Source organism: Carassius auratus, chromosome 2 (assembly GCF_003368295.1).
Source record: "Carassius auratus strain Wakin chromosome 2, ASM336829v1, whole genome shotgun sequence".
NCBI lineage: Eukaryota > Metazoa > Chordata > Actinopteri > Cypriniformes > Cyprinidae > Carassius > Carassius auratus.
In genome coordinates, this window is record NC_039244.1 from 3080697 (window position 1) to 3101937 (window position 21241).

General features: G+C 35.4%; 2 protein-coding genes across 3 annotated transcripts in view; both read left to right on the top strand.

The window, feature by feature from the left end:
* The first annotated feature begins 490 nt into the window (after positions 1-490).
* On the top strand, positions 491-10552 carry LOC113112600 (E3 ubiquitin-protein ligase RNF126-like). Of its 2 annotated transcripts, XM_026278313.1 has the most exons (9): positions 491-638; positions 3846-3904; positions 4208-4265; positions 4584-4819; positions 6370-6438; positions 6530-6599; positions 6737-6830; positions 7633-7748; positions 8959-10552. In XM_026278313.1, exons 1-9 carry the CDS (start codon positions 564-566, stop codon positions 9109-9111), a joined length of 930 nt encoding a protein of 309 aa, XP_026134098.1. In that variant the 5' UTR covers positions 491-563; the 3' UTR covers positions 9112-10552. The 2 variants fall into 2 exon arrangements, with proteins under 2 accessions (XP_026134098.1, XP_026134107.1); XM_026278322.1 differs by lacking the exon at positions 491-638 and having other exon boundaries at positions 3899-4091.
* Positions 10553-13602: 3050 nt separating this feature from the next.
* LOC113112612 (potassium/sodium hyperpolarization-activated cyclic nucleotide-gated channel 2-like) overlaps positions 13603-21241 on the top strand; it is a 47082-nt gene continuing 39443 nt past the window's right edge. Inside the window, exons 1-3 of the mRNA XM_026278336.1 lie at positions 13603-14333; positions 16527-17525; positions 20254-20677. Of these exons, the coding sequence (XP_026134121.1) occupies positions 16561-17525; positions 20254-20677 (1389 nt within the window). The 5' untranslated portion in view covers positions 13603-14333; positions 16527-16560. The remainder of the gene's footprint in view (positions 14334-16526; positions 17526-20253; positions 20678-21241) is intronic.

The following is a 21241-nucleotide window of genomic DNA, read 5'->3' on the forward strand; positions in this document are numbered from 1 at the left end:
GTTTTCGTGTTATCTTTTATACCTGATGACCTGAACAGAGTTGTGTTTCTGTTGTGTTTCTGCCATCTGCAGGATGGTAATGACATTACACGCATTTCTAATATTCACAACAAAATATATCTTTATTAGTTATTAAATGATTGCTGTATATGAAAACAGTTCGTTGCTGGAAAACTCATTCATGATGAATGTCTTTAAATGGTTCGATGGATCTGGTTATTAGAGTTTACAAACTACAGAGGTTTAAAATACATTCGTCGAATCCCTCTTTCTCCATGAGGTGTCACTTTCAGCGTATTTATTTTCTGTTGTGTAATACATTTTTTTAAGTTGTAAAATAAATTAATAAATACATACATAAATTATATATTTAATATACAATATTTAATTATATAATGTTTCAAGGATGTTTGATTTTTACTGTATAAGTCTATGGTCTATGGTGCGTGTATTTTCCCAAACGCGTTCCGTCACCGTACGCACAGCACAGGACTAATGTTTGTTCCGTGCGGGCCACCATCCTTCGCCTCGTTCTCGCTCTCTCGGTCGGTCCTGCAGTGAAGATGGCGGAAGCTCCCCCGCGGCCCTGCCGGTTCTTCTGTCACCGGTGTTCGGAAGAGATCAGCCCTCGGCTCCCGGTAAGACGCTACAGTCTTAACGGATCCCGCCCGATCGCTTTAAAGCGGTATTGACGTGTGTAACGGAGCAAACGGCCTCTTTTATCACGCGTTTCTCCGCGCTGGCTGTGCTAACGGCTAACAGGCTGCTGGTTGCCAATAGCAACAATCAAGATTAAAATGCGGATTTAATTGAATTGCTCTTAATTAGATAAGTGAGGATTTAATTAGACGGACTCTTGGCAGATCTTAGCGCATATTAAAGATGTTTCCAGAGCTCTGCTGTTTGAATAACCTGTCAAACCAGAAGATGCTTGTTATGACAGGATCTATCGTAAGTCATCGAGAATCATTGAACTAGTTGTTATTTGTTAAATATTCTTAAGTTTCAGATGTTCATAGCTCTGGGTTTGGTCTGTCATGTAGTTTAGTTGTCTGTAATTAGTTATTAGAGATCAACTAGTTCAATTTTAATAACTATAGTATATTTATGACAAGAGACTTTGTTAGATGCTGATGTTTGTGTTGAAACCGATGGCTGGTTAGTTTCTGTGTTTTTAACTAGACTTACTTATTGTAAGACAGTGTTTAAGTTGTTCAAAGGTTGCTTTATTTTTTCTTTGATTCAGGTGGTTTAGTTGACAGAAGGCTGATTGTTACGAGAGCTACTGGTTAGTTTGGTTATAACAAGTCATATCAAATGTTAAGAAAACGAGTGTTTATTAATTGTTGAAATGCTGATGTCCTTCTTTATGTGTGCTTTAGGTTTCTGTTATAGACAGCTGTCACAAAAGGCAGGTTATTATGAGATCTGTGGTTATGTATCTAATTATTGTAGTGTTAAATTGAGGTTATGATGTTTGATTTCAAATTGAAATCAGGAGTCTGTGTGGTTCAGGAGTCTGATAAAGTTGTTTTCTGTTACTGAAGGATGGTTTATTACTGACTAATTCTAATATCTGCTTCATACGTCAGTCGAGTTTTCATAAAACTGACAAGTTGATGTATGAGTTGGTCTTATTGATCTGTGGTGCATGTGGTTTTGGTATCTTGATTGGTGATTAAAAAAAAAAATCCTTGAAATATTTGATTTAAAAAAAAAAAGAGAGAGACTCTAGACTAGCATTCTCTATTCTTTTTCTATTCTATCTCCTTATTTTCTTTTTAAACTTACTATTAGTTTATGTGAGGGGAAAAAAAGAGCCTCTCTAACAATAGCATGTTTATTTTTATTTACCCTGTAACATCATTCCTTTTCTATTCTGTCTCCTTGTTTTCTGTATATTTATTATAAAAGCAGACCTTTGCTATGTGTTCTGCATTAGACTAACCAAGACTTGTCACAGCACTTAATGTAAATAATTCATGCAAGTCTAATTTTTTGACTGAAGAAGACTTTGACTATACAACTATGCACTGAAAAAAATTATTCAATTTATTTACAAAACAAACAAAAAAATTAATGGTAAGTTGTTGCAATCAATTTATTTTAACTATAATTAAATAAACTAATTTTGTTCAGCAAAATTTATTTAAATGTAGCTAAAATAAATTGATTGCAACCACTTACCATACATTTTTTAGTAAATTCAATGAATAATTTTTTTTTCGGAATAATTTCTAAAATTAATCATGGTTGAATAATGAGATCAGCTGATTAATTTTAGAAATTATTGTGAGTAATGTCAGATTCTGATATAGAGGTTTACTGAAAATAAAACTAAAACCATTAAAAACACACACGCATATTTTTGTTACTTGAAATAATATAAAATCTAGGCCTATATAAAAACCTACTTATTTTAATTAAATTAGTTGCAAACAACTAACTTAAACTTAAATGCAAATTAATAAAACTATGTAGACATTAAACACCTTTTAAAATGTGAATAAATAATGTATAATATACTTTAATAAACACAATTCAGTTTAATAGTGTCTCAGTTATACTAAAATAAACCTGGTGCTTGTTTCTCCAGGGGTTTTTGGTTGGTTCTTACATGCAGCATGTGCTCTCTGCTCTACAACTTTCATAATAAAAGAAGCGAATTCTTGTGGAGAGTGATGGATGATGTTATTAGTAAAACTGCATTAATTCACTGTCATCTTCATTCGGGATGACCAGGACACGTCAGGAGTTCATCTTAAACACACAGATCTGTTTAATTTGTCAGTTTTACACCTACTATCATCTCTAGCTGTTCTGCACGTGCCGCTCCGCGTATGAGGTTTCAGAGGGCAGCAGGGATGAGAATGGATGGCGTTAGAAAGCTCTTCATCATTCTGTGGTGTTATTATCCTCCTGTTATTGTGCAAGGCTTCTAGAAAGAGCCCAATAGGACAGAACGCCTCAGGTCAGCTGAAGGTCATCATACAGGATATTTCTGATAAAATGTGTTAAATATATTACATGAAAGCATATGCTATTAGGCAAAATATTTCAGGTCCAAACACGTGAAGGGGCAGACAATCTCTTCTGCAATTAGTTTCGTTTTATGTTCAGATCGTAGTATAAACCAGGCAAGGAAACTCATCTGCGCTGTGTGTTTGACTGTTGACCGATATATTGATCTTTATTGATAAGAGAATACACACCTCATTCCAAAATGTGTGAACTTTTTCCCATCGCCTCATCGTATGAAAGAAGGATCCGAGTTGTTGGTCAGTACATTTATCACAGAAGAGACTAAAAGAGGAGTCGATACGAGTGGGGTCTTATAAATTCTGTGACAAAGATGATAATGAATCAACTGGTGATTGGGATTTTTTGATAAAGCCAAAGAGAGAGAAGAGACTTTTTGAAGAGGACGGGTCAAACCAGGGAACCTCTGTTAATCAGAATGTTTGCTAATGACTTCTGATGTTTAAAGTTTACAAAAACGACTTACTTTCTTTTCTTGTTATCCATATTTGATGGTTATAAAGCAGTTTTTGTTCTTTCTGACTGAAATCTGATAAAACACTGCACATTCACTATGTTGCTTAGAAATAATAAACAGCCCAAATACTATCTTAATAGTATTTATTTATATATTATTATAGTATATTTATTAATGAATGTATTGTAATGTATTAAAATATTATTGAATTTATTTAGTAAAATCAGTACTAATGTCTTTATTTCAGTTAGGTGGCAGTGGCAGGACAACATTTAGATGAGGTTTCTCAGTTGTCAGATTCAGTGGGTGGTGTTTAAATGCTGTTCTGACCTCTGACCTCTGTGTGCAGGATTACATCTGTCCGCGGTGTGAGTCCGGCTTCATCGAGGAGCTGCCTGGAGAGGGAAGGTAAAGTACTGACCTGCTGCCGTGGATCTGGAGAACAGGAACATCAGAAGTTGTTCCGGTGGTTTCTCTGGATGAGATTCCACTTCAGGAAACCTGTTTGTCACGTTGATTTCATCAGCAGGATAATGGCAGTTCAGCTCCAAACGCTGTGAATGTGATTTACATGCATTAGAAAAATGAAACGATGGTGTGGTGATTTTATAGCTTCTTTCACAGTTTTAGTTAACGCTGAGTTTCCTGAATATATATTTGCTGGTTTGCCTTTTTTTTCTCTCTCTTTGAATCTTTTTCTCTTCTTTCCAGTGCAGAGAACGGGTCCACATCCACAGCCTCTAGTGATCAGAACCGGCCCTCGTTTGAGGTGAGCTGAGCGGTCATCATCTGTACCTCGCTAACTGAGTTCACTTGCTATGCAAACTTTGGTTCCTATATATTAGGTAGAAAATGAGCTTTCTGCTTCACAATGCAAATTTGACAATATGTGTTTAACAGCTGCTTATATCCAGGGTTAATAGATAGCAGAGTTAATAGATGGCAAGGAAAACTGTTGAAAGCGGTGATGAATATTCTCCCAGGCCTCCAGTATTGCACAGACGCCACATTATGAAAATCGTGTGTGTGTGTGTGTGTGTGTGTGTGTGTGTGTGTGAAACCACTGTCTTAACCTCTCTCCCGCCAGAATGTGGACCAGCACTTGTTTACGTTCCCGCATGGTTATGGGCAGTTTGCTCTGGGGATCTTCGATGAGGGCTTCGACTTCAGGGGGGGTTTGTCAGCAGAAGATAACCGTGATGCAGAGAACCGCAGAGAGCGAGAGATGGCCTCACGACAGAGATACGGGGCCAGACAGCCACGGGGACGACACGTCCCCCGGAGACAGGGAGCACGGCATGAGGGGGTACCCACTCTAGAAGGGTGAGAATTCAGCAGATGGCTCTGTACTGCAGATTTATTCAGGCTGTATTACTTTTTGAATTGACTGAAGTTCTTACATTTATTTTAAATCGCTCTACTCTTGATTCCCATTATAGTGCAAAAGTATTAAGAAATTGTAAGGAGTTAAATACTGTGGTTTCCAGACCTGGAAGTAAACAATTTAAATCAAATATATATTATATTTTTTATAACCTAACCTAGTAATCAACTTTAGAAAATTAATTGGTCAAAAGGAGTGGGGAACTCTATTTCGTTAAATATTATTACTGTAGTGATAATGTGCTATGGCCATTACTGTAGACCAGAGGTCCCCAAACATATTAATAAGAAAGGCCAAAAATGAAACTTGCAGTTTGCCAAAAGTAAATATTCCATTATACACAACTATATTAAAATGTCTACAATAAAAAAAAAAAAAAAAAAAAAAATATATATATATATATATATATATATATATATATATATATATATATATATATATATATATATATATATATATAGTACAGACCAAAAGTTTGGAAACATTACTATTTTTAATGTTTTTGAAAGAAGTTTCTTCTGCAAAAATACAGAATAAACAGTAATATTGTGAAATATTATTACAACTTAAAATAATAGTTTTCTATTTGAATATACTTAAAAAAATAATTTATTCCTGTGATGCAAAGCTGAATTTTCAGCATCATTCCTCCAGCTTCAGTGTCACATGTAACATCAGTCGATCACATGATCATTTAGAAATCATTCTAATATTCTGATTTATTATGAGTGTTGGAAACTTCTGCTGTCTAATATATCTGATCAATACAAGGTTAAAAAGAACTGCATTTATTCAAAAAAAAGAAAAAAATAATAATATATATTCTAATAATATATTTTCTTTACTATCACTTTTTTATCAATTTAACACATCTGAATAAAAAGTATTTATTTTATTTTTAAAAAAGAAGGAAAAAAATGACTGACCCCAAATTACTGACTAGTAATTTATATTTTAAATTATTCTAAATATTTATATTTTAAAAACATAGCTTCTTTTTTTTTTTTTTTTTTTTTTTACTTTTTATTCATCAAAGTATCCTAAAAAAGTAGCACATCATGTTCTGAAAAATATTAAACAGCAGAACTGTTTCCAACTTTGATAATGAATCATCATATTAGAATGATTTCTAAAGGATCATGTGATAATGATCCTAAAAATTCAGCTTTGCATCACAGAAATAAATGATAATTGAAAGTATAATAAATGTAAAAACAATTATTTTAAATTGTAATAATATATCACAATATTAAAAAAAAATTATGTTTTTTTTTTATCAAATAAATGCAGGCTTGATGAGCAGAAGAAACTTCTTTCAAAAACATTAAAAATAGTAATGTTTCCAAACTTTTGGTCTGTACTGTGTGTGTATATATATATATATATATATATATATATATATATATATATATATATATATATATATATATATATATATATATATATATATATATATATAGTTACATTTGAAATATCTTTGTTTCCACAGAATCATTCAGCAGTTAGTTAATGGAATTATTGCTCCGACAGCTATGCCAAACATGGCGATGGGGCCATGGTGAGTCCCAGATACAATTCTGTCCTTTAAGCTCATTTCTCAGTGTTTGACCGCCCACAGCTGATCACTGGACTCTTCTGTCGTCCCACAGGGGAGTGCTGCACTCAAACCCAATGGACTATGCATGGGGTGCCAATGGATTAGATGCCATCATAACACAGGTCCTCAAGTGCCTTATTCCTTTATTTTATAATCATAAGGGTTGTGAAACTCTACAGAGCCCCATGCTGCTGTTGCAAACACTTTCAGTGCATTTAGAAACAGTATAATCACATACTCACTTTTTTTGTCCCTGTAGTTATTAAATCAGTTTGAAAATACGGGTCCCCCTCCGGCAGACAAAGAGAAGATTAAGAATCTCCCTACAGTCCAGATAACACAGGAGCACGTGGGTAAGACAGATGACCACACGCTGCTAGAGGATCTCTGTGTCATGTTTTAGCAGCAGTGCTTCAAACAGACTGAATTAAGAGATTTCTAGAGAGGGATCTGTATGCTGACAGCGTGAGGTGCTTTAGCTTTCTAGTGCAAACTCTTAGACGGCCCACATAGTGAAACCCAAAACCCAAACTTCAGAGATCCTCTATTTATATCCCAGGTGTTTTTTGTGAGCAAAATCATACTTTCATGCAATAAGATAAAAAAAAAAAAAAGTGTAATGTATATAAATAAACGTATATAGATGGTATATGCATTATATTAAGTACACACACTGACACTACCATACTTTTATTCAGCAAGGATGCATTAAATTGATTTAAAGTGACAGTAAAGACATTTTATAATGTTATAAAAGATTTCTATTTCAAATAAATCCTGTTCTGTTCAAAGAAGAATCAAAGGATTTTTCAAAAAATTGAATGCATCACAGATGACAAGAATATTGGGCAGCACAACAGTTTTCAACACTGATAATAATAAGAAATGTTTCTTGAGCAGCAAATCAGCATATTTGAATGATTTCTGAAGATCATGTGACACTGAAGGAATTATGCTGAAAATACAGTTGTGCATCACAGAAGTACATGACATTTTATTCACACAGAAAACAGTTATTTTAAGTCGTGTTTACAGTATTTTTGATCAAATAATTCTACCTTGGTGAGCAAAAGAGACTTCTTCTTAAGCATGAAGAATCTCACTGAGCTTATTGTGATCTAGTGATGATCGGTGATGTGTGTTTTTGTGGTTCAGGTGCTGGTCTAGAGTGTCCCGTCTGTAAAGAAGACTACAGCGCAGAAGAGAACGTTAGACAACTTCCTTGCAATCATCTCTTTCATAACGACTGTATAGTTCCCTGGCTCGAGCAGGTGTGTTTCTCTTCTCTTTTATTGCATTTTTAATCATCTAAACAACTTTTGACATCATATATTTGGCCGTTAATGAGTGGTCCAGATAAAGTCTGTTTCAATTTGTAGTTTGTGACATTAATTTCATGGTTGGTGGTTCTGTACAGAAAGGCAGGAATTTGCTAATTGAGTTTGTGCTAATAACTCCTGCGGCTGCGTTTGAGTTCATCCTGTTATACAGCACCTTTGAACTCTGTTACTTTTTCAAATTAATATGCAGGCGTTGAAACTTGCAATTTAAAAGTACTTCTTTGAAAAATAATAACATGCTCTTGTCAAACTCAGAAAATGGACAGGATGGAAATAAAGAGCTGAAGTTAGTCATTGCTCAGCGAGTTAGTGTCAACCTAAAGTTCAAGCTCATTTTCATTCAGTACATTTTCTTTAACTATTCTAATGTTAATACTATAATCAAAATTTCAATCTTAATAAACAAAACAAACTAAGAATTCCATTATTTAATGGCACATTATTTGATAAAAAAAGACAATAAAAACAGTAATATTGTGCAAAATTATTGCAATTTCAAATAGCTGTTTTCTATTTGAATATATTTTCAAATGTAATTTATTCCTGTAATGTAAAGCTGAATTTTCAGGATTATTACTCCAGTCTTCAGTGTCACATGATCATTTGGAAATAAGGATTTTTGGTTAACTGAATCTTAAACTAAAATCATAATAAAAAACGTTGTTACTTGAAAGAAATAAAACTTGAAATAAAATGGGATTTAAAAAAAAAACTATTTTTTTTAATTTATTTAAGCTAGTTTCATTTACTTTGACAAAAAATTGCTACAATTAATAATATAAATGAATGGCATTTGAAAAGAAAATATTATGTAAACAAATATATTTAATATATAATATATTAATTATTGAAGTTGTGTGTGTATATATAAATATAATAAGTAAATACTTGTAATGTAGAAAATATAAAAATATAGAAAAGCAGAAAATATAAAAATTAAATTCTAAATATTATAATAAAAACTGTACTAGCGTATTATCTTAACGAGACTAAAATACCTGTTCAGAAATCACTCTGACATGCTGGTTTCTTTTATGAAGTTGTGTTGTTTTGTGGAAACCATGGTACATTTTTCCAGGATCCTTTAAGTTGAAAGTTCAGAAGAGCAGCGGGTTAAACGCTTTGTCTGTGTGTTTCCCAGCATGACACGTGTCCGGTGTGCAGGAAGAGTTTGACTGGGCAGAACACAGCCACAGATCCGCCCGGCCTGTCAGGGATGAATTTCACCCCTTCCTCCTCCTCCTCTTCCTCCTCCAGCTCTCCAAGCAACGAGAATTCCACCAATAACTCGTAAGAGCTGAACACATCATCATCATCATCATCATCATCTCAGTGCTGCGCCGTGCTGGTTTCCCCTCCAGCCGTGACAGAACCAGGGCTGAACGATAACCTCTGACCCCTGCCCATCACTAATAACACACCTTTACCAGCCCTGAAGCGGGTCCAGACTGGTCAGAGAGCACGCCAAACCCCCAAGAGACAAATACACTCTTCTATCGCTTCAGACAGCGTTTCGTTGCTTTTTTTTAAACCGTTGAACTTCAGAGCGGTCATGCCTCAAGGTTTGGGCGGCACCTGTCCACGTGAGGTGGTTTTGATCAGCAGAAAGCCTGAGAAAAATGCTGAGGAAAACAGAGCGATGAAGGAAAAGAGGAAGAGGATGTTACACAGCGATGACGGTGCCAGATCTGAAGAGTCGAACTGCATTTTACAAGCAGACGTTGTGTCTCTCGAGAGGGACACGTGCGCTCAAATAGAACCTTTTTTATCATTTGATGTTTATTTTATGGATAAAAGTGGCTGAATCTCACAAAACCAGTCACATTTCACCTCAAAACCAGAAGAAAAAAAGAAGCCTATTTAAAGGCACCAATAACTTTTTGTTACTTTTGAATACATTTTTGAAATGTGTTATTTTCATGACAATAAAGCACAGTTTGCTGTAATGCAAAAAATATCAAATGCGAATTGAATTCATGTTTATAGATTATATCGTTAGATGTACTGCCTTTAATTAGATAAATGATTTTATTACAGTATTTTAGAATTGTAATACTACATTACAGTAATCTGAGTAATAAATCTGAATGCACCGTGGTAATTAAATGCTTAATTCTCATGAAAATAACTCTAATATAGTCATTTTGGGCATAATACATTTTTATTTTCTTTTGACTTGGAGGTTAGTAAAACCTGGACATGTTTTTTTGTGTGATGTGTCACCCATATATATATATGAAACATATTTATTGAAAACATTAAAACACAAACAAACTGCATCATATTGTGCAAAGCCAAGCGATCCAAGAACATCTGTGACTGAGGAAAACACAGCGCAGGTTTCTCTCCTAATATTTATCTTCATTTTTTTCTTTGTTTTGAGAAGATTATTAGAACATTGAACAAAAAGAAACGTGTGAATTTGGGGCAGTATTTTATGATTTTCTACAATAAGCATTATCCTTAAAACTCATGAGAGAAATAGATTTTCTCTATTTCACTTTGCATTTTTTTGGCCTTTATCCAAACCGGCACACGACCCGATAATGTGATAAAAGCTCTCTCTCGCTTTCTTTTTTTTTATTGTATTTTTTTTAAATCCCCTCACATTCAGCTGTCTTCTCACAGTCTGCCACACATATTAATTGACTTTCAGGTCAAGACTTTTTTTTTTACTTCTTTTAAGTTAAATGGTTTGTTTTTGTAAATCATAATAAAAGAGAAGAATAAACTAATGACTGAATGAATGTAATGCATTGCTGCTGCTGATGAGATGTTTCATAAAATCTGTCATTGGTTTCTCCACAGATCACGAACACAAACTAAGCTCAGAGTTTCTGTGTTTGTTCTAATTCTTTATACTCCAATAGACACTTTTAAAACTGAATATTAGAAATAAGTTTGTTTATATTTCATTTCAGTTAACAATTGTCTATTTAAATTCAAATTATGTTTGAATGTATGGATTTTTTTTCTTCACATTTTTAGTATTTATAATTGTAATTCCTAATGAACTGAAAATGAGAAATTAGTTTATATATATATATATATATATATATATATATATATATATATATATATATATATATATATACAAACTAAGTGTGTGTGTGTATGTAGTTAGTATTTATTATTCAAATTTTAAGGTCATTTTAGTTCTGAAATATAATACAAAATTAGAATTATCTAAGTTTAATTGTTCTTCATCATTTTTAAATATATGTTTAACTTAATATAACCATTTATCGTCTTTAAATTAATGTAACTTCATGTACATAAAGAACAACACTGGTAGGTGTATATTGCAACTTTTTTAAAATGATGACATGTTGTATTTTTAGCACTGTAACCAAAACTCGAATAATTTAGTTTTCATTTTACACCCTCTCGAATTCCTAGAGCAGCAATTAAGGTGCCATTATTTGCTCATTTTTGTTCATTTGCTGCTGCATTTTTAAACTCACCTGTGGCTGGTTTACAGTCTGTTATAACAAACGTTGCATCATTCTTCAAGATCCGAATCTTATGACAAATTCATAAAATAATGTGCTGAAATGATCAGCACACTGTTGTCTAATGCCAAAAAGATTCAGTGAATCTTGTTTCAGTAAATTAGTGAAATTTTGAAAATGTCAGCTATTTCTGAGTGTTGAGTTGTGCACTGCTTCTACAGTCTGTTGTCAGCCTGTGTCTGCATGTGTCCGTCTGATCTCCAGCCAAGAAGCTGCTGATTGTGATTATCTGCAAGAGTGACCCACCTGTTGTTGCAAACTCGTTCTGAAGTTAATTAATGGTTGGCTATAAACAACATAAGCAGTCCCTGTACTGCACTACTGAGTGTTTTCTGACACTCTCGCAGTGTGCTTTTATTATTATGAGACCACCCAATCAACCATGTATAGAGACTTACAAGCTTTTTTGACTCAATCAGTTAGTGACCTGCCTTGCTGCTGCTCTTATGCTTCCCTCTTAAAAATAAAGTTTATTTTATTTTTCTGCAGTGATGCCATAGAATAATATTTTATTTTTAAGAGTGCTGTTGCACAGCACTGAGCTTTATCACAAATAAAAACATATTCCTGCAAACACTTTTCTTGATTGCACACTAGATTGTCTAAGTTTAAAGTATACATTAAACAAATACATCTTAAGTGTTATTTTAAAATGACTTGTATAACAGTATAGAATTCATTAGTATACATATTCATGTTTTGAAGGGACTTTTATTTTTATATTTTCAGTATTTCTTTTAATTTTAGCTTTTGTGATTTTGTTTTTAATTTCACTTAGACTTTAAGTGTAGTTTTAGTACTTCAATAGTATGTAGTACTTAGTGTTACTATAGTAGCCTACTTTTATTTTAGTTGCCAAATTTTTTTTATGTTAGTTTTTGTATCTTTGTTGTGCATTATATTTTTCATTTTTATTAGCTTTAAAAAAAAATATTTTCATTTAGACTTTTTTTTTATTTTTAGTAATTTTAGTACTTGTCAAGGCAGCATTTCTCATTTTCTTTAAGCATTTCATCTAATATTTATATTTAATTTCTATTATAAATATTGATGAAATTATTAGTAACAATTAAACATTAAATAAGCGTTTTTTTTTTGTTATATTTTAAGATTTTAATTTTAGTTTTGTTTTTGTAAATTTATGTGCTTTTGATATTTTTTTTTACTTTTTATGTAATTATTTCAATATTTCCTTAAATATTTTTTTCTTTCAGTTTTAGTTTAGTAATGAAACCTATTTGAGTTAGTTTCCAAGGCAACTTTTTTCCTTCTAATATTTGTATTTTATTTCAACTTTATTTCAGTTACCAAAAGTAAATTTCCTGCCTTTCAAATCATCCTCCACAATTCCCACAATCACAGAAAACCTGGAAATATCAGGGAAACTGGCAAGTCATAGTGAATGTGTTTTTCTTGTTTTGTCTATGCACCTTGCTAGCACAGGGTTGCTTTCAGAACTGCACTAATTATTCATGGCATAGATTCAACAAGGTGTTGGAAACATTCCTCTGAGATTTTGGTCCATATTGACATGATAGCATCACAGTTGCTGCAGATTTGTCGGCTGCACATCCATGATACGAATCTGTCCTCCACATCCCAAAGATGCTCTATCGGGTTAAGATCTGGTGACTGTGGGGGCCATTTGAGTACAGCTCATTGTCATGTTCAAGAAACCAGTCTGAGATTATTTAACATTTTGCTTTTTGACATGGTGCATTATCCTGCTGGAATAGCCATCAGAGGATCGGTACATGGTGGTCATAAAGGGATGCACATGGTCAGAAACAATGCTCAGGTAGGCCATGGTGTTTAAACGATGCCCAATTGGTACTAAGTGGCCCAAAGTGTGCCAAGAAAACATCCTCCACACCATTACACCACCAGCAGCAGCCTGAACCCTTGAGACAAGGCAGGATGGATCCATGCTTTCATGTTCTTTACGTCAGATTCTGACTCTACCATCACAACATCACAGCAGGAATCAAGACTCATCAGACCAGGCAACGTTTTCCCAATCTTCTATTATCTTGTATTAGTTATATCTTATATTAGTTGTGGGTTCAGAGATGGTGTTCTGCATAGCTTGGTTGTAACGAGAGTTATTTGAGTTGCTGTTGCCTTTCTATCATCTCTAACCAGTCTGCCCATTCTCCTCTGACATCAACAAGGCATTTTCGTCCACACAACCGCTGCTCACTGGATATTTTCTCTTTTTCAGACCATTCTCTGTAAACCCTAGAGATGGTTGTGTGTGAAAATCCCAGTAGATCAGCAGTTTTTGAAATACTCAGACCAGCACCCGTTCCACGTTACGTTCCAAGTCACTTAAATCCCCTTTCTTCCTCAATCTGATGCTCGGTTTGAACTTCAGCAGGTCGTCTTCACCACATCTAGATGTCTAAATGCAATGATTTGCTGCCATGTGTTTGGCTGGTTAGTAATTTGTATTAGCAAGCAATTGAACAGGTGCAACTAATAAAGTGGCCGGAGAGTGTTACATAGGTTAAATGCAATGCAATTATTTTTAAAAATCCTTATCTAGTAATGACAGCAATAACTGGAGTACATTGGTAAAACCTGTAGAATTCCTGTTGATCTGCAGAATCGAAAAGCTTCCAAGATCAATCCACAGATCTCCTCCTTTCTTGGAACTTTGCCTTTTATGCAAATGAAGCCCAAAGCATCATCCTTAAATGTGTCATACCAGGAAGCGAGTGTTCTGCAAAGAGAGAGAGAGAGAGAGAGAAATTGATCCGGAGCTGCTCAGATTAAACACTTCCCATGTGGGAAGCAGAGTGTGTGGTTGGGAGCATGGCAACCTCGATGACCTCTAGAGGTCAAACGCTCCATCACTGAAGGGACGCAGCATCCCACCTCTCTCTCTCCCTCCGCCGGGTTGAGACAACCTTTCAATGTCATTGCTACAGGCTGCTGTTCTGGAGGTGCGCTTCACTTCTGCATTGGCTGGCTTCGGTCACACGTCAGCGCCAGGGAAAACAAGGTAAGATCTGACAGTCTGCTCCTTCAAGTCTGTAGTCTGCTACTGTAGGTCAGCAACAATGATATTCACGGAGGAAGATGACTTGCTTTTTAGAGATGACGTGCTCAGGAGGATGCTTTGTGATCACGAAAGTGGTCAAGAACTCAGGCAGGGCTTGTGACGACAAATGAGCTTTCTCTTGATGTTAATGTCATATGTCTATTATGAAAGCAGAGATCATTCATTGAGAAAAAAACAAAACCTGGGATTTTTTCCCCCATTTAAACCATTGTAATTTTCCATTGTAAAATTAGTCAGATTATACCGCAAAAACTACTTAAAAAAACTGCTAAAAAGTGCAAAATTGCTAAGATTATATATATGTGTGTATATATATATATATATATATATATATATATATATATATATATATATATATATGTGTGTGTGTGTGTGTGTGTATAATAAATTATTTAATAATATTAATATATTTCAATTACATATTTACAAAAATGTGGCCTTTGTTGTCCCACTGTAGTTTTATACATTTTCTTTTTCTATCTCATTATTTTTCCATTGTAGCCATTTTTGAATATTTTAGCTAATGTCTATATGGTCACTAGGGTGGTTTACATTTGTTACTTGTTTACCCCTACTTATTTACATATTAGTACCTTAAAAGTACACATTAGTATCTAATTAGCATCTAAAGTGTACATATTAGTATAAATAGCAACATTGGTATGCAATGGTATTGCCCCTTTGACAGCTTTTTTGCTGCATAAGTTTGAGAACATCTGGACAGATGAGGTTATGTCATAGTGGTTTACAAATGTGTTTTTTCTGTTGGAAGTCTGAAAAGTGTATTTGCGCTATCTGGTTTCTGAAACCATTCAACAGGTCTGAATGACCCCAGTGGTTCTGTGAGCTGCTGTAGTTCCGTCTGTGCGCCTGTAGATGGCGCCCCGCTGCAGTCTGACTTCACTCTGTTTACTGTCATTGAGCGCATCCTCTGCTGTTATGACATCAGAACGACAGGACGACAGCTGCATTTTTAGACACAAAAAGTGCCAGATTGTTTATGCGACAATCGTAACTAATATTCCAACCATCTGTTTATGCATGTGACAATTTATAGATTTCTGCATACACACAGCTGACTTGATTGATTAGCTTTTAAGTCGGACTGTATAGAGTAGACAGATGAACAGAACGGAACTTGCTTTTTTTTCCCTTTTTTATTGTCTGGTAGCATATACATAACAAATGTGGCTATTATAGGCCCTAACTTTTATTTTCAAATGTTTTCTTTATCTGTAGTTTTTTTTTTTTGGCCTGTTCCCAGATCAATGTTTACAAACTTCTCCCAGTTTTGTTAGTACTTTATTTCTTATTTTATTTCAGTTTATAAATTGTACTTTAATTGACCAAACGGTCTTTTTAAAAACACTGTAAGTGTAGCTAAATGATGTGCAGTTACCATGATTTTACACTCTCAGAAAAAAGGTACAAAAGCTGTCCACTGGTGTGATTCTTTTAAAAATGGTACACCCTTGTACCTTATTTACTCTAATAAGTGCATATTTGTACCTTAAAGGTACATTATTAGTAAGTAAAGTGTACATATTAACACATCAATTATATATTTTAGTAGCTTTTGAAAAAGTATCCCCTAGTCACAGCTTTTGTACCTTTTTTCTCTAAAAAGTTCATTCTGACGCTATGTACAGTATAGGCCTATAATTTTGTCATTTATGTATGATTTTAGTTTCTGTTAAATGTTTTCATTTTTTTTATTTCATATTACTCAATGCTGATTTATCACGAATCTTGTTGTATCAGATCTGGATTTTCATTCTAATAAGCATCCTAAAATGTCATGACCATGAGCATAAGGCCTGAATTAAAACTCAAAAGATAATTAAGATATTTAGCCTGTTGCAACCCGTTGTTATTTATTAAGAGGTTGAAATGGCGCGAAAGACGGTGTTTATTTGATTAGGATGTTTAAAACCCTACATAAATGTACTTGAAACTTGAATTGTAGGCCTACTTGAATTGAAATGGAAGATGCATGCGCTCACGGAGTGACCCAACAAACAGTTAATAAACTATAAGAGCCGTTTCATTTTGTTGGCAAAGAAATCACTTCTCTCTCTCTCTCTCTCTCTCTCTCTCTTACCCATCATCCGTGCTGATTGGTTTCCCGCAAAGATAATTACAGGCCAAATCTGATCCGGTGAATGACATGGACCGGAATGAGCTCTCGCCCGGCTCGGATGTTGTCACGATGAAGAAAGCGGCCCAAAAGAGCGCGCCCGCGTACCACTGCACCGGGAACAGCACCACCAAGAGTTGCCTGGAGTCCAACTCGGATGCCGCCGGTTCGAACCTGAAACCCAATCACGTCGCCACGGAGGAGACGGACGGCACGGAGAAGGAATCCAAGTTTCAGCATCCGCGGTTGAGGAGAGCAGGAGGAGGGAGTAGCGTCCAGATTAAGAGCTGCACACCGGGAGGAGGAGGAGGAGGAGGAGGGGGAGGCGCGTCCAGGAGCTCCACTTCCACTGATGCGCGCCCGGGTGATGCTGATGCTGCTGATGCTGCTGCTTCTGGGGGTCGCCACGACACTGTTAAGGGCGGAGGAGGAGGCAAAGCGTCTACTGTAGTGGCCACAGTGACGGTAGAGGCTTGTAATGCTGCCGAGGGTGACGGCAAACCTTCAGCACCGCTTCCCAGCATGAAATGCAACAAGAACGGGGGGTGCAGGCGGGTCTCCGGCACCGGGAGCCTCCGGTCCATCATGTCCAAGCCCGACGGGAGCAAGCGGGCAGCGTGCAATTCAATGACCAGCATGGACGCGACCAGCACGCAGGGGCAAGACGCCTCGAACCCCGGGATCCCGGAGAAGAAGGATTCCAAAGTGTCCTTTTCCAACGCCTCCAGTAGGAAAGCCTCGTCCTCCATCCTCGGCGCGCAGCAGCAGCCCCGGAACTCGGTGACCTTCCTCAAATCTGAGGATGGAGCTCAGGAGGACGGCGAGACCGGGGGCAGCCAAGCGAGCTTCATGCAGCGGCAGTTCAGCAGCATGTTGCAGCCCGGGGTCAATAAATTCTCCCTGCGCATGTACGGGAGCCAGAAGGAGGTGGAGAAGGAGCAGGAGCGCGTGAAATCGGCGGGCAACTGGATCATTCACCCCTACAGCGACTTCAGGTGAGAGCATCTGCTTGGAGAAACGTTGCATGCGAATATGGTATCTAGGACCAAATTTGACCCATAAACGAAGTTGGCATCCAAAAGCAGCCTATGTGTGTGTGTTTCTTTTAAATGTAAACAATATTTAAGATGCATGAGATAATCAGTGAAAATGAGCATCGGGTTTGTTTAGGTCAGCTCCAGTACTGTTGTCATTAAAGCAACAGATGTTCTCAAATTTATGCTAATGTTTACATTTTTAGCATTTGTATTAATAATAAACGTTTTTAATAATGGTCTCAGACCTAAACCAAAACCTCGGGAAACCTGTTGATCGATAGTTTTAAGCTAAATATGATTTGGCTGATTTTAGACATTTTCAAATTATGTATCTTAAATAAATGTCCTCACAAGACACTTTCTAAAATTTGGAAAAAAGATGCATTTTTATGTGAGTATTTTATGATCTTCTTATAGAATTGAGGGATGTCATTGACCAGGCTACTGTTGAGGTTATAAAAAGAAAAACAGAAAAGCAATAGCATTGTGATTTTTGCGCATACACATTTTGCACATAAGCATTTTTGTCCATGCTGAGTTAGATTTATTTCTACCTGACTAGATAACAATGTGAGACCAAATGCATTGAAGCACATAAGCAATTTTGTCTAGTAGATATCATGCTGTATTATATTCTGAGATAATCATTTCACCTCACGATCATATAAAGCTTAAATCTCAAGGTTTTAAACCGTTGAAGCATTAACCTCAGTAAATAGAATTAAGACATGCCAAACTTTCAGTCAATTGTTAGTCTGCAGATGCTGTCATAAATTATGTCTGTATCAATGAGGAACATCATTTCAGCACCACAGTCATTCTGGACTCAAAAGGTTTTGCATGCTATAAAAACTAATGGATGACTCTTTAGTTTACACGGTTTGCATTGCTTGAGTTACATGCATCAGGTTGCATTTGACATTTATGCAACATGTGAGTATAATTCATTGTAACTTTTAAATGATTATGTTGGATGCAGATCACTGAATGCTGCAGTAGTTGTGCTTATGTGGGTTAATCTTTTTTACATCGAGTCTTCATCAGACAAATTTTGTTGATGATGAAAATATGCATGCAATTTCTGCAGTTAGTCAAGTTATGCAATAACATGCACATATCCATAACCTTTAGCATCGTCTCCGTAGAAAACCTGAAGCCGATGTATATTTATTTCAATACTCCCACTCCATTCAAAGTCCTCTTGACATATCAAAGACCCTCAACACTTCTTAGAGCCGATCAGCTGTGCAAACCTTGCGAAATTGTTGCGAGTTGCATCAGTCTTCAGTTATGAGTCAGCATGCACCTTAGCGCGTGCTGCTGTGACCTTGAGTTGCACACGTGTGCGAGCCCCACGTGGAAACGGATCACATCCGCTCCACGCAGACCTTTATTTCAGACCCCCAGGAATATACTTACACCAGTCACAGCCGTGTGAGACTCTCAAATATCAGGGGTCTTCTGAGGTTTTCGGGCACTCTTGCACTTTTTACAAGGTCATTATAATGCATTCTCTGCAGCATGTTGTAATGCATTGTTGCAATGCTAATGTTATTAATTTTTTTTGGTGTTTGTTTTCAAAACAAACCTGTTTAATATACCTTATGTTGGTGACATGCATACTGCAATGCATTATAATGCAGAGTTTTAATAATAATCAGAAAAGTTCACATTGGACCGAGACTGCTATTAAATACGGGAGATTTGTGCTTTTGCTATTTATTATGCTGAATTTTCAAAATTTTGGACAGCATTTGAATCAACTCATTCATTTTCATTCATGTCTTTAACAAAAGCACTCAAGGGCAGTATGAATTGCAAAATGTAGGTCATGAGAATCTTACAAATGCAGGCCATGATTTTTCTGTAAATGTTCATGAAATACTTGTAAAAATATGTGTCCTTCTTGCTGCAAAAATATTTCAATAGCTTGACTTTTCACAACTGTTTGCATCTAATCTTTACCTAATATTACTTTTGTTTGGCAATACATATTTACAAATTAATGTGCAGTTCCTGTGCATATTGCAAATAAGGTGTTTATATGATCAAAAATTTGAGAGCACTTTACAACAAGGTTGGGTTCGTTAACATTTAACTGCATTGTTTAACATGACATAACAATGAAAAATACTTACACTGCATTTACTAATCTTGTTTAATGCTCATTTCAACATTTACTAATACATTATTAAAATCGAAAGTTGTTAGTTGATATTATTTCATGGACTTGAGCTAACATGGACATTGAATAGTCATCAAATTTGTTTTTATTTAACTTATTTTTACCAAGATTAGTGAATACTATAACAAATGTATTGCTTGTTGTTAGTTAATACTAGTTAACACATTCCTAATATAAAGAGCAAAAGTTGAAATTAATATATGCATATGTTGGCTGTCGTTTTGAGATTTCTGAAATAATGTCTTCATATTGCATAGCAAATGGTTTATGCATTTACATAATGCATGCAAAAATGTTAATAGGACTGAATCCTGATTTATTTTGTGCATGTAAACAGAGTCATTGTAAACTATTAATGTTATTAACCTTTGTAAATATACAAACTAGAACATCATCCCAGGGTTTACAAATGTACACAAGTAAAATCACATAAACTTACCATTTCCTTTCTACAGAGTAAGGATGGTGTTAGAGCCAATACCTTTTCTTTCTCTCTTGCAGGTTCTACTGGGATTTCACCATGCTTCTCTTCATGGTGGGCAACCTGATCATTATTCCCGTCGGCATCACCTTCTTCAAAGACGAGACGACCACGCCGTGGATCCTCTTCAACGTGGTCTCTGACACCTTCTTCCTCATGGACCTGGTGCTCAACTTCCGCACAGGCATCATTATAGAGGACAATTCCAACATCATCCTGGACCCCAAGTCCATCAAGAAGATGTACCTGAAGACCTGGTTTATTGTGGACTTTGTCTCTTCCATTCCGGTGGATTATATCTTCCTGATCGTGGAGCAGGGCATAGACTCGGAGGTGTATAAAACGGCTCGAGCGCTGAGGATTGTGCGTTTCACTAAAATCCTGAGCTTGCTGAGATTGCTGCGTCTCTCTCGTCTTATCCGCTACATTCATCAGTGGGAAGAGGTACGTCTACAGACACCGCCGCAGTCTCACATACAGTATATACACAAATGCAAATATATATCATATCTGTTAGATATGGATCCCAATTGCCACCATACAAGAAAACAATCATGCTTTGGCAAATTAAAGTCGAAATTATGAGACAAAAGGTCATAGTTTTGATGCATGTCAGAAAAGATGAGGTCATAATTATAACGTAAATCAATTATAAGATAAAAAGTCATAACTACGACATAATAAAAAAATTCTAAATTAAGAGATAATTGACAATTATGATGACGTAAAAAGTCAATTATGAGCTAAGTGACAGTTATGACAAAAAGTTGAAATTGAGAGAAAAAGTAAACTGAGAAAGTCTAAATTATGATGAAATCGTCGTTATGACATAAGTCATAATTATGAGATAAAGAAGTCATAATCATGAGATTAAAAAACTCTTAATTATGACCAAAAAGTCAACATTATGAGAGAACTATGATAAAAAGGCTAAATTATGATGTAAATGTCATTGACTTAAATAGTCAGAATTTAGATAAAAGTTAATAATATGACAAAAATATGTTA

What these genes read in the sequence shown, in the direction of transcription:
- LOC113112600 (XM_026278313.1), top strand. Translation starts at nt 564, where the DNA reads ATGGCGGAAGCTCCCCCGCGGCCCTGCCGGTTCTTCTGTCACCGGTGT. An exon ending in AACATGGCGATGGGGCCATG is followed by an intron (nt 6,439 to 6,529) that starts GTGAGTCCCAGA and finishes GTCGTCCCACAG; the next exon opens with GGGAGTGCTGCACTCAAACC. An exon ending in GATAACACAGGAGCACGTGG is followed by an intron (nt 6,831 to 7,632) that starts GTAAGACAGATG and finishes TTTGTGGTTCAG; the next exon opens with GTGCTGGTCTAGAGTGTCCC.